At 41.0% G+C, this 13,682-nt stretch overlaps 1 protein-coding gene across 1 annotated transcript in view; it reads left to right on the top strand.

The window, feature by feature from the left end:
• Nucleotides 1-13,598, top strand: part of RHEB (Ras homolog, mTORC1 binding) — a 30,045-nt gene extending 16,447 nt beyond the window's left edge. The window contains exons 2-8 of the mRNA XM_083705155.1: nucleotides 1,056-1,127; nucleotides 2,009-2,076; nucleotides 4,778-4,860; nucleotides 8,666-8,722; nucleotides 8,832-8,879; nucleotides 10,469-10,550; nucleotides 13,105-13,598. Of these exons, the coding sequence (XP_083561281.1) occupies nucleotides 1,056-1,127; nucleotides 2,009-2,076; nucleotides 4,778-4,860; nucleotides 8,666-8,722; nucleotides 8,832-8,879; nucleotides 10,469-10,550; nucleotides 13,105-13,197 (503 nt within the window). The 3' untranslated portion in view covers nucleotides 13,198-13,598. The remainder of the gene's footprint in view (nucleotides 1-1,055; nucleotides 1,128-2,008; nucleotides 2,077-4,777; nucleotides 4,861-8,665; nucleotides 8,723-8,831; nucleotides 8,880-10,468; nucleotides 10,551-13,104) is intronic.
• Nucleotides 13,599-13,682: the final 84 nt, after the last annotated feature.

The raw sequence follows: 13,682 nt of genomic DNA, 5'->3' as shown, positions 1-13,682 counted from the left end.
GACTAATAAATATAATAATAGTACTTTCCATTCATGGGAATGCGGGGAGGGAAAGTGTCTACTGGGAAGGTTTGGGATGGGAGTGGGTTGGAAACATCCTTGTTTGCAATAACTATGTATGTCACAGGCTTTGCTCTCGTGGAAGATGTCAGGGTGGTGGGTTTTTTGTGTTTTGTGTGTGGTTTTTTTTATGCAAACATAATATTCCTAAAGAGACAAGAGGATTGGAACATTGACTTTTGTCACAGTTAAGGGGGGGAATGCATGATCACCTTATCTGCAAATCATTTTGGTTTCACATGGAACAATGAGAGTATCTATTTTAAATTATTCTAATGGTAATAAGTGGTACGTGGAAATAAGATGGCTGCCTGGCACAGGCATATGTTCACCATACGAAATATCTTCTTTTTTAGATAGATGGACATCTTCAGAACTCAAGTGTTGAAAGTTTGAAAGAAGCTTGGAGCAATGCTTCAGTATTTAATAGGCCGTGGTTATATTTTCACCCCTATACATATTTCCCATAGCACTTGTGAAAACCTGCATTGGATATATGTGAGGCAGGGCTGTTAATTCTAATGCCTATTGATATTTTTTGCTGCTTTACGGCAGAAGTGACAGCATGGCCAAATGGGATGGCAGTAACCTACTCTCTAGGGTGTGCAAAAGATGCTAACTTCCTTGGGTTTTAGGGTAATGGAAGTGTTTGTAGCAGCTGCAAATAATGGGTGTGACTAACAAGCCAAGCCATAATGTGTAGATCCTAGCAGAGGAAAATCTGAAGAACAGTTTGTGATATGGCATGATGCGCTACAGTTCAAAGGGAGAAAAAGTTGTCATCAATCAATTTTCAATCTAATTAAAACACAGATATGGCATAGGAGGAGGGAGTCAGACACTGTCTCTCACGCAGAATCATGCAGTGTAGTCAGGAACACCTAAACAGCTCTTTAAAACAAAACAAATTTTTTTGCAAAACCTCTGTGTTTGGTAACAGAATGTCATTAACCGCATGTGCAGCACTGTTAGCTTTTGCCTTGTTTTCTTCACAGGGAAATCATCGTTGACGATTCAGTTTGTGGAAGGCCAGTTCGTTGATTCATATGATCCTACCATAGAGAACAGTAAGTAACTGAACTATTTCTCTGAACATGCAAGGAGAGCTGATTTGCCTTAATCCATTTCGCCCACACATGCACTTTTCCTCCAAAGAGCTTGAAGCAGTTTATGCTTCATTGATTTATTATTTAATCTGAAGTTGGATGTTTAACGGAGGCAGAACTTCATAAAGTGCTGTGTTCTATAGAGAATCTAGGGTGTAAACCAGTCGGTCTTTTTAAATTTGTGCACATACTATGGCTTGTGTTTAGAAATCACATATGCGGAGAAGGAATAGAAGCAACACTTCTCTGCAGCCTTTTGGGAAATGAGACCTATGAGCTTGAAATTATGTTGGATCTAAAGTTAATAGAACTGCTAGCCTTTAAGGCTAGTCTTTCTAGTTCAGCTCTGCAGAAATATATGCAGTGCTTTTTCCAGGATGTACTCAAGGGTATGCAATACTAGCACCTTGTTGTTGTTGTTGTTGTTTGTTAAAAAGTTTGACATTCACTGTGACAACTTCATGGTGAGTACCAACACCTATTTTTCTAGAAAAAAAGCACTGAATATATGTGTATGAAATAAGTTTCACAGCCTTAATCTAAGACTGGAGGTCATGGAGTATTTCACTCAAACCATGATCTATAAGTCAAGGTTTGTTTTTGACTTGCAATTCATGATTTGTGTTTGGGTGAAACTAACCACAGCCTCTGGTTCAGACATAATGGTAAGCCATAGATCACATTCTTTTTAATCCATTAAGAATAGTTAACTATGATGTGCAAATTTGGCCAATGAAACCCAGGTTATTTTTATTCTGCTAAAGAGTAAAATGGCCAGTTTGAACTGAAGTGATCGACTTTTCCTGTGAAGCACTGAACTGCCCTTTTTCTCATTTGTCCAGCATTCACAAAGCTGATTACAGTAAATGGGCAGGAATATCATCTTCAAGTAGTTGACACAGCTGGCCAAGTAAGTGATGTTTGTTTCCCTGATAGTATTTCCAGTGTTGATATCCTAAAATTGGTATGGTGCCTTAAAAGACTTAGGAGAGAAGGCTATGGCCCTTTTAATTATTTTCAAGTAGAAATTAGATCTGGTTACAGGATTGTATGAAATCTTCAAAGAAGCAGATGCTAAGTACGTTTTCATAACCAACTCAGTTACTTTTGCTTAAAGCACAGAAAGATCATAGTTGCAGTTAATCTAAAATTGTCATATGAATTTGCCATTTATAGAGGGAATTCAAGTGAAGGAGAGAAATATGTGGTTATTGATTTGGGTTTAATCTCAAGTGTGCTGATAGATATATAGATTATATCCTTTTTGCACAAAGTATTTCTCACAATCCTTCATGACATAAGTAAGGTTGCCATACATTCTCTTTTTCCAGGACATGTTCTCCTTTTCAGGGGTAAAATTTCTGTCCTGGCAGATTTTTCGAATTTGCCAAAATGTCTTGCTTTCTCTCTTTCTCCTTGTACATAAAAAGATGCTGTTTCGCTTTATTGCTTTTCCTGGGCTTTTTAATAAATTAAAAATGCCTTACCACCACTACCAACTTGTGCACGTCCCAAAGAGGGAGAGGCATATGTATGTGTGTGTGTGTGTGTGTGTGTGTGTATCACACACACACACACACCCATTTTGCATGCACAGATTTGGCCACGTCCCTTCCCAGTGCCCTCTGATGTCACTCTAGCACATGCCCCGCCCATAGCATGCTCCAGTGCTCACTGCTCCTGCACCCCCTCCTCCCTGCCCTAGGCGCCGGCAAATGTGTCCTCTTTTTTGCTCTTCAAAATACAACCCTAGACATTAGCCAAGTAGGAGGAAGGAAACTACTAAACCTCAAAAGACGCAAAGCAGGAACTTCTCTTTCCCTGTAGAGAAAAATATTTTGTAGCCTTGAGCATTGGGCTTATTCCTGTGCATAAATAGCCTGCTGTGAGTTTTCAAAATGTAGCATATGTCTTTGTGCATGGGACCTGCTGAGAGTTGAACAAGAACATCTCCTTTTGCTCAAATGTGCTATAGCACATTTGCAAAATGCCACTGCTTAACCGAAGGTACGATAATTTCTAGGTATCTTTGAGTCTGGCAGTATTTGACCTTGAGCAGGATTAGGCTCGTCCCCAACCATCGTCCCAACTCTAGCCTCAGAAACCAAGGGCATCTAGATGTTTCTCTATTTTTAAAGCTACAGAAAAACTCATGGAAGCCATATCAAGACACATCAAGGGGTAACAGAGCCTCAAATAGCTGCATATTTGGTTTCCAGGCTACCTTCCCTATCCGAAGCAAAATACTTCCCCTGCATAGACTTAAGCCTTCCAAAGGGATAGTTCATTTGTAGCATATTTATATTTTCAATGTGCAAGGTTCATCGCGGCATCCCATAAAATGAAGTAAAGATGAGCAGGAACATAGAATAATAGAATTGTATAGTTGGAAAGAGCCCCAAGGGTCATCTAGTCCAACCCCCCTGCAATGCAGGAATCCTGCCCACAGCAACCCCAAACTACCATATTTCTGGTTAACAGCAAGACGCACTGACCCACTGTGCCACTGGGGGCTCATGTATTAATGGTGAAATGCGCCCAACACTAAATGCGAGAAATGACATACTCATCACAACATACTCATCACAATAATAAAACTGCATAAGTTGTTTATTTTATCAATTTCATCATTTTAACTTAATCAAGTTGATGGGAGGAAAATTCCCATTTCCCTTCTTCCCTCGCAGCCCCTCTGGACCTCATCTCACATTGTGCAGGAGGAATTCCTGACCCTTCAGGCAGACACTTGTGGGGGGCATAGGTGGTTCGCGGAGGGAGAAGTGAATGGGAAACTTTCCCTCTGCGAACATCCTAAAGTCACAGGAAAGATGAGGGAAATTGTGTTTACTTTTGTGTACTTAGAATTGTATTTTAATTAGTAAAATAGAAATCTTTAAACAGAACCTTGTTTTGAATTTGTCTGCTTGCATTGTCATTAAGAAAGTTCCTTCTTCCAAGCAAGTCAAAGTTACCTTAAATTCTGAAGGAGCAATGAGAGATCGATCCTAGTATTCACATCTGCGGAAGCTAAAATGGAATTTGATCAGTGCTTTGTTGATAACCTACTATTTGCAGTACTTCATAGTCGAAAGATCATTTGGCATCTTAAACAGTATTGAGCAAGAGTATTGAGCATGTTCAAAGTTATTTAAGTAGATGTCCAATTTCCCAACAGATATAATACTGATAGGTTTAAATGCCAAAATTGTCTGTCTTGACACAGTATGTCAAAGTTGATGGACAGCTTCCCATAGGACTGTTTAGTAATTGTAACTTACCAGTTCTCACATTCAGTGCCGTTCTTGTAAATGCATAGTGCGTGCATGAGTGCATCATGCCCGTGAAATGTCAGCTTTCCTGTTTGGTGCCTTCCATTTTCAGCGGTGGCACTGCTCCTGTAGACCTTTGTAGAGGAATTGTAATCCTTCAGCTATGCAAAGAATTCACTAGAATGCAAGACAGCAGTGAAAGGAAGTCAGTACATGTACGTTCATGCGCAGCATTTTAACAATGCAAGGATTAAATGCGCTTAATCCTAACTCAGTTCTTCAAGCTTACTAATGAGCTTGTGTGGCAGCAAAACATTAACGTGCAGCTTTATTTTCCAACAGGATGAATACTCAATATTTCCTCAGACGTACTCCATAGACATTAATGGATACATTCTTGTTTACTCAGTCACATCAATAAAAAGGTAAGTCATGCCTCCAGTTCCTGCTATCAAGGCAGTTTCTTAATTTTGAGCTGTTTCAGACTTTGGCTGCTTTAGTCTCCCTACTTTGCTTGAAAATGTGGTGCAAACATAACCAAATAATATTTTGCAGGACATGGATTGAGTGCCATAAAAACATACTGAGTTTTTATTTATTAGCTTTCAAAGTAGTATTGCCTCTCACTGACATTCTGGGAGCCATAAAGTGCAAGCTAAATTGAGAAGTACTATAAAAGGGCAGCATCCATTTGCTCTTCATGAAGCAAAATTGTAAGACCTAGAAGAAAAACCAGAATAGTATTTCAGGCAGTTGTGGTCCTTTCCTCTGCCTTTGTCATCAAGCCAGCTAACAAGTGACATATTCCACTGATGCTCTTTCATAAACAGTAGGTTTTGTGCTCAGAAATATACATTGAATATGTATAAAAATTACTCAAAAATCTATATTGCCATATAATACAGTTTTATTTTCCTTACTTTCTTAGACAATTAATTTTGTTCTCAAGTGTGCAACAGTGGTACCTGCCAGTATTGTTTTGCTGCCTTCTCTGCAAATGCACACCAGTATGGTCGGTGTATAGGTACCCAAAGTTGTGGTAACCAAACTGCAACCTACTCTGACCTACTAATGTGCATGTGTCAAGCATTCTGGTATCGTAGGAACAGATCCATTGAAATTGATGGGCAAAACTAACTTGGGTTGATAGATTTCAATGGGCGAACCCTGAGTAGAACTTTGTGTTCATCTGTTGAAATGAATATTGCAAAGCCTTAGAACTGAACTTGCACACAACTCCGTGGGTATCAAAAGGGAGGTCTGTGAATTTGTCCCTAGGCTGAATCTTCCACTCATTTGATATTAGCCCTTCTGACTTCCTGAAAGAGAAACCTTGGCACCATTTCAAGGCCATTAGTGCTTGATAACCTAAAGCCTATTACTGTGGGTCAAGGATTGCTAATGGGATATAGAGCCTTTCACGTTGAGTTTGCTCACTTACGATGTTGCTTTGTGGCATTACCAACCTTCAGCTGCCTGGTAGCCTATGAAAAATGAGAGTGCAACCTTGATCCATTTGCAGTATGCTCTGAGGACTCAGACAGATCTCCTTCTTGGGGCAGTGTATGTGGACACTCTGTACAGGATAGCAGAAGGCAAGAGTTTATTGGACTGTGTAACCTTGGCTCTTGAAGTCAGTATTGAGGCATTCTTTTGCTTTGGAAATTTCCATTCTTTGAGCTCCGCTTTCTGTGATGGGCTCAATTATCACTTTCTCATATGTGTGTGTTCTTGGCCGCAGGGTGGATAGCAATTCGTTTGCTTTTCTTTCTTTTAATAGAGAATTTTAAAATAGGCTTCTTGTTAAGCCTGTTTGCAGTCTTAATAAAAATGTTGATGTTTTAATTTAAGTTTCCAAATTAATAATTCTGCAAACCTTGTGGTACTGTCCTCTCACACAGACATAAGTGTAGGTGATTTCTAACTTGCTTTTGAGAGCAGCAGACTGAAGAAAATATTGTTAGGAGACAACAGCTGTTGGGGACTCGCCATAATGAATAGGAGGAGGGTCATGGTGACCACATGCTATGCCAAGCCATGTGGTTAGTTTTAACTGTAACACTTCACCTCCTCCCTTAGTTCAGCTGCTAAAGAAGTCCCAGGTCAGCTGGCTTGGAGTTGCCTCTGAACAAAGTCCTTGTGGTGTACTTCTCTCCAAACAAACCGCAACGCGAAGCCTGACTTCCCAGTCATGGTTTGTCTAGAGGAAAGCAAACCACAAGTGCTGATACAGACACAATGCAAAGCCAGCCACTCTGTGGTTTGTTTCCCTGCTCAATTAAGGGAGAAGCGAAGTGAGATCTGTGTGCACAAGCACACACATGTTTTACTTAAAATGAGCCCCACAGCTTGCTTTAGTGTCACTTGTGCCTGTGGCCTCTGTGAACTTCATACCCATTATGGCGAGCCTCCAAGGGCATGGTCATATGTCTCAGCATTGTTGTGATCTCTTGTCCTTTAAGAATATTTTATTCACCGATCTGCTGTTCTACACCTTAAGCTATCAGACATAAATTGGACTTGTGTTCTGCTCCCACATGATAGGGCATAAGCCACACACGAGAGAAGAGCACTTGGGTCTTGAGCTGCTCTCTAACTTGCCCATTACCCAGTTGCCAGCGCATTACTATGCACTGCATTACAGGAGCCTCAAGTAGATTGGGAAGGCACTGTGTTGCATCCGTATTCTGTACATGATATTTGCTAACCTGCACTTCCAGCTGTGGCCCCACTGTGCTATATTGAAAGTTGTTCCAGAGAACAACCCCCCCCCCCCAAAAAAAACCTCCAGGAGTGGCTGGAATGGGGCATGAGGGCTGTAGTCAGTAGAGAGGCCTAAAAAAAACAACAAAAAACCTGGTGTGCTCATGTGAGCCCACTTACAGCCCTCTGGATCCTACCTTGTTTTCCTGGAGTTAACTGTATTATCACACACAAAAATAAACACTGGGACAACTTCTGCATTTACTTCTCTTGTAAAGTCCTGATAACTGTCAATACTGGAGAGTATGCTTAAGCTGTACCTCTGCAGTAATTTTGCTTCTGTTTTTGAGGAACATGAGACTTGCAAATATATTTCCACTCTAATGTCTCACATGTCTCCGACGTGATCTCTTATTTCTGTCTTATGTGTAAAGTTGTTTCATGGGGGTGAACGAGGCCAAGCCTTGGCAGGTGTTGGTACTGGTGAGCTCTGCAAATCCTAAACACCTTGCAGTGCAAGCCGTAGGAAGGGAACGTGAGGGGTTGTATGTCTCAGTCTACACTGAAATGTGAAGCAAACACCAGCAAGTTCAGGCCGTGCCTGAAGCACAACACAGACCAGCTGGGTAGAGAAGGTGAAAGTTGGTTGAAGTTGCTGGAGTTTCCTCCCCCCAGTGTTAGATACAGATAGTGGGCAAGGGCCTGAGGAATTAGTGATGTAAATATTGCAGTCTGTACATAAAACGTAGGGTGATATGAGCTTGGCCTGCTGGTGGGAGGTGAAAGGAGCAGGGTGAATGCAGAACCTTGTGTATCTCCCTTTTCAGTCAGCAAATTGTTTTTAGATTGTACTGTGCTGTGTTGGAGTTCTGCCATTGGTGTTTTATGGATTGTCTTCCATTTACATGAGCAATCAAACTGTCACAATGACAGTTCTGGCTTTCTCCAATTCTGTTTACTTTTCTGTGCCAAAATGACCTCATTGACCCAGTTGTCCTTCATGGTCAAGGTCACACTGTGGTGGAAACCTGTGCATGCACTCCCACTGCAGTTGTGCAATTCTCCCTTCCTTTCAGTGAGGCTTGTGCAACCAGCCTACACAGAACATAAACTGCTTTGGAAGTGACCTGGTATATAACAGTATCAGGTTCGTGTTATGTTTTGGAAACAGCCTCTTTAACCCTGAGTTTGTAACTTTAAATAATTATGGTGTTTGATGCTCAACTTTATCACCTTTTACTGTTTAAAAGAAATCAAACTCATACACAGCTCAAGTAATGTCTCGCTTGCCATGTATAAGCCAGGGTGCAGGTTTTAATTTCTCATTTTTTAATTGTACAAACATGATGAGATACCATTGGCATCGGGGCTTCACTTAGGTTTTCCAGACAAATAGAATTCCCAGTAGTTAAATGAAGTAGTGTTTGCTTGTGGTTTGATCTTTGTAGAATTATTTGTGGGCGGGATAGAAATGCCAGAGGGTGCAACGTTGGAGGGCGTGTATGATGTCATCCTTTTATTTTTCAGTTTTGAAGTGATTAAAGTTATCCATGGCAAGTTATTGGATATGGTGGGAAAAGTCCAGTAAGTAGTAACACTCTCATTTCATTCCATGTTTCATTTTGCTGTCGTATTACTCTGCAGACATCAGCTTCTGCTCTGAAATTGATTTGTGTTGTTTTTAATCCCGTAGGATCCCCATTATGTTGGTTGGAAATAAAAAGGACCTGCACATGGAACGGTATGGAATATTTCTCTTGAGATGAGTTAAGGCAACCCTGTTAAGATTAAAATGTTGTGGTGCATTGTATCCAGTCATACTCTGAGCAGGCCCGTTGAAATTAATAGACGTTACTGGCCTTGATTCATTACTTATTCATTTCAGTGGGTCTAACCTCTGTAGAACCTAGAAGAATATGCTTCTCTGAGCATAACGGTCTGCAGATAGCTGTAGCAGTCCTCTGCCTTGAAATGTTCTTGTAATTTACTACCTTTCCTTCTGATACATCACCTCAGATACCACAGCTTGCCTCATTCCAATTCCTATTCCTGGCTTTTATTTGATAAATTCAACTAAGGTTGGAATGTTGGTCAGTTGATGACCTACTTATCTGCAGAGGAGTTATGTAGGAGGCCAAGAATGAACTATATTTGTCACACTTGTGCCCTGCTGTTCCTCCAAAGTCATCCTACTTGAGTTGGTACTTGAGTATTGCTTTCAGGTTTTTAAAACGTAGCATTTTGGCCAGGCCAGGTTCAGGTCAAGTTGCCTGAGGGTAACCTGTTGCCCAGATACTTGTCCGCCGATCCTCTGGTGGCTCTTACTACTGTCGGGGCAAAGTTGATTTTTAATTTGACTACTGTGTGCACTACAACAATAGAATTCCCGTAATCTTTACCAGTCCCCTTTGCTGATGGGTAAAAAGTCACTTGCCATCATAATCACTTACACATTTATGGTGACACAGAAACTCAGAATTATGGTAATATGGTTATACTCCTTCAAGCAGCTCGTGGCTGATCTGTGGAACTCGCTGCCTGAGGAGACAGTGATGACCACCAGGCTGGATGGCTTTAAAAGAGAACTGGACAAACTAGTGAAGGATATGGTGATCACAATGGCTATGTTCCACCAATCACAGTTGGAGGCCTTAGGCTTCTGAATACCACTTGCTGGAACCAGCAGAGGGGAAGTGTGTTCTTGCGCTCGAATCCTGCTTGCTGGCTTCCCATGGGTTCCTGGTTGGCCACTGTGGGAACAGGATGTTGGGCTACATATGCCCTAGACCTGTTCCAGCAGGCTCTCCTACATTCTTAATAGACAGAATAATTATATTGTTGCCACTACTAAAATTTTACTCTTAGAAGAGAGATGGTCCAAATAGTATCCTCTTTCCTAGATGATCACCCATGGGACGTTGCTTAGCCTGTAAATGGGCACAGCCTTAACTTGGTTATTTTTCAAAGTGGCTGTACCCAAAATAATACGTTAGGTAGTGCTTGTGAAGTTGCTGTTAGAGATGGTGCCTGTGTTGTTGATTCCAAACCTGTGTGATCAGCAGGGCTTTATTGTGTGATCTGACTAAGCTTTGGCTTTCATTATGTATCAGAAGATACACTCAGCTCCCCTTCCTTCAAAACTAGGTGAAAATTGATGTGAAACCTTCTCCATGAAACACTGATAATTCGAACTGTAAATATATCATATCTGGATCTGTTAGACGAATTCTCCTAAATCTTACATATAATACAGTACGACAAGCAGTCAAATGGTTGGAACTTTCATTTAGAGGGCACTTACTATAAATAACTCTACTTTCCTTTTTTCAGGGTGATCAGCTATGAAGAAGGGAAAGCTTTAGCAGAATCCTGGAATGCAGCTTTCTTGGAATCTTCTGCTAAAGAAAACCAGGTAGCCAATTTGCTTCTAAAGGGCTGAAGTTAAAATGGGAATTGCTGCTTAATTATGAATGTGTTTCCAGGGAAATGGGAGAAGAGCTGCCCAAGTCAGCCTTTTACAGCTTGCTGATGACCATTTGCATAGTGGCAAAGTCATCACTTGGGCGTTTGCATCTCATTGACTGTTCCTGATCTGGAGATTACAGGTACTGTGATATGTCACCATATGATGAAATCTTCAGGCAACAAGACTGTCATGTAAATATTACAGTCATCAGAAGATTAATGCGGTCACATCAATGCAGCCACTTAAAACTACAAACAAACAAGATTAGTTATGGGCGATGCAAACTGGGAACCTTGTTAAAACATAGATTTCGTTGCATGACTGCATCAATTTATCCTTAAGCTGCAGAGGTAGGGTGGACTCTTGCTTTGCCACCACAGATTAAGAGCTCCCTAATTTTGTAAGATGAAAGGATCCGCTAAAAAGAGCACTGGCAGTTTTAGACTTGAGCTTGAGTTGAAGCAGCACACCATATATTCCTTGTTAAAATGGGAGGTGAATTACTGTTTCAGAATATCAGGGAGGGTATCTGAATGTTTCAATAAAATTGCATTCCTGTCTACCTTCAGGAGTAAAGAAACAGCATGTAGAGGTGAAACTTCTGTAGAGCAAGCTATTTGGGATTCTGCAAAAAATCTAATTGCAGAGGAAATATATTAGGTTAATTGACCAATTGTGGACAATTTGTGCCTGGGAAACATTGTACTGACAAATACCCTTTTCATTTGATTTTAGATTTTAAATGTCACATGAGATGCAGTACATATCTGACACTATATGAGGCAATGTTCAATTAACTGTCATATTGCACTTTTAAGATGCTTAAGGGACTGCTTGAATCCAATGGAGCAAATATGGAAGCAAGCCCAGTTCAGAATTGTACCTTGCTGGCAAATGATTCTTGATGAACAGAAAAAAAATAGAAAGTTGAGCTTTGGATTCTCCAAGTGTGCCAACTCAAAAATGCCAAGATAGTTTCACACAAATGATTTGCAGCATTCTCATTACCAAAACCTCCGCTTCTTCATTCTTTATTTTCCCTGCAACTATTACTTCTGCAGGCAAAAATTCTTAACAAGTTTCAGTACAAGAAGAAAAGAGTTTTTAACATGAAAAGATGAAACATCAATAGCAACTAGGTGATAAAAGATTATAATTTTTAAAATAAAGCTACTGAAGGGCAACATTTTGGTTCAGGCGACAGTTCTTCCTATTCAGTCCTTATATATTGGGGTGCCTTTCTGTGCTACCTTCTAGCTCAAAATAATGGAAGTACCTTCTGAAAAGCATCTTTTCCTCCAAACCAAAATGCGGTACCTGGAGCTTATTTGAGTCCCCTGCCTCTTAGCATCTGTTGACATTAATAATAATAATAATAATAATAAAAATTTATTTATATCCCACCCTCCCCAGCCGAAGCCGGGCTCAGGGCGGCTAACAACATTAAAACAGTACAAAGGTACAGCACAAACAACACTCTAAAATCATTCATTATAAAATTGATTCAAATCAAGCCACTGGCAACCATTGTGCCAGAGCTCCACGAAGATTGCCGAGGGAGGGAGTCAGGCTGTGCCCTGGCCCAAAGGCCTGGTGGAACAGCTCTGTCTTGCAGGCCCTGCGGAAAGATGTCAGGTCCCGCAGGGCCCTAGTCTCTAGTGACAGAGCGTTCCACCAGATCAGAGCCACAGCCGAAAAAGCCCTGGCTCTAGTTGAGGCCAGCCTAACTTCTCTGTGGCCTGGGACCTTCAAGATGTTTTTATTTGAAGACCGTAAGTTTCTCTGTGGGGTATACCAGGAGAGGCGGTCCCGTAGGTACGAGGGTCCTAGGCCATATAGGGCTTTAAAAGAAACATTTCCCTGGCCTTCATAGCTTCCAGCTCTGTAACTCACTTAGCATAACTATTGGGTTATGAACTAAGGCTCAGGTCCCTGAAATAGCCTCGTAGCCTTCTGAGATGAGACTGCTAATCTTTCCACTCCCACTGCTCAGGGCAGGTAACAATACTTACAGTGCCAAACAAGTAGGTATGAAACCAAATTGCTATTATATTTCACTGGTCTCATGCCAGGCCTAACAAAGAGGTCTTCGTTACCTTGGAAGCCACCCGATTCACACTTTGGCTTGAAACTTCAGCAGCATGGTGGTCTGCGGTGATCTTTGCACGCATTGTGCAAGGTACACAAGGCCCATTCTGAGCGATTTTGGCTCAAGAGGCAGGTCACATGTTGAGCATCACTTGCATATTACAAGAATAAGGAAGGCTTGCAGGTCAGCAATGAGAGTTGGGTGAGGAAATTAGGCGGTCCTGATTTTTTGTGTTGCTTTTATTGCATCGTGTCACATGCATATCCATCTCAGGCATGCTAGCAATGCTGAGCTACAGCATGTCGTCACCTTTCCTCTTCTCATCCTTGTTCGTTATTCTAAAACAGTCACAGCGGCTGCTGTGCTTTCTAGTGCTTCAGATTCTTAATAGCCCCTCTGCCTTCTTTCCAGACTGCTGTGGACGTCTTCAGAAGGATAATTTTGGAGGCAGAGAAAATTGACGGGGCATCTTCACAAGGGAAGTCCTCATGCTCGGTGATGTGATTGCCCACCGAAGGCTGAACACTGGGAATATGTTCTACCTTAAGAAGCAAACTGCCTGTTCCCCCTCACAGCGAAACTACGCTTTTTCTTCTTCTGTTAACCTGAACAATATAAAGTCAGTTGGAGACTTTTCCTTCAGATTATGTTAAACTCTGACTCCTGTGCAAAAAAAAAAAAGGCTTCACTTCCATTTTCAAATTTTAAGCAATCATATTTTCAATTTATATATTGTATTTCTTAATATTATGACCAAGAATTTTACTGGCATTAATTTTTCAATGTAGTTGGGTTAGAATAATCATCCAGATGATGCATATTGTTACACTACTATTAACTAGGCTTGAATATCGGTGTTTCTTTGTGTTAAATGTATACTTGTAAATAAAATAGCTGCAAACCTTTGTGTGCCCACTGCTTAACACGTTCTTTACATTTTTTTTATGCCGTTTCTGAAAAATACCTAGTTCAGTATGCTGCCAAATGTT

This window comes from Podarcis gaigeae (assembly GCF_964106915.1).
Source record: "Podarcis gaigeae genome assembly, chromosome: 12".
Classification (NCBI taxonomy): domain Eukaryota; kingdom Metazoa; phylum Chordata; class Lepidosauria; order Squamata; family Lacertidae; genus Podarcis; species Podarcis gaigeae.
Note: the sequence above shows the minus strand (reverse complement) of the source record. Positions and strands in the feature narration are given on the sequence as shown.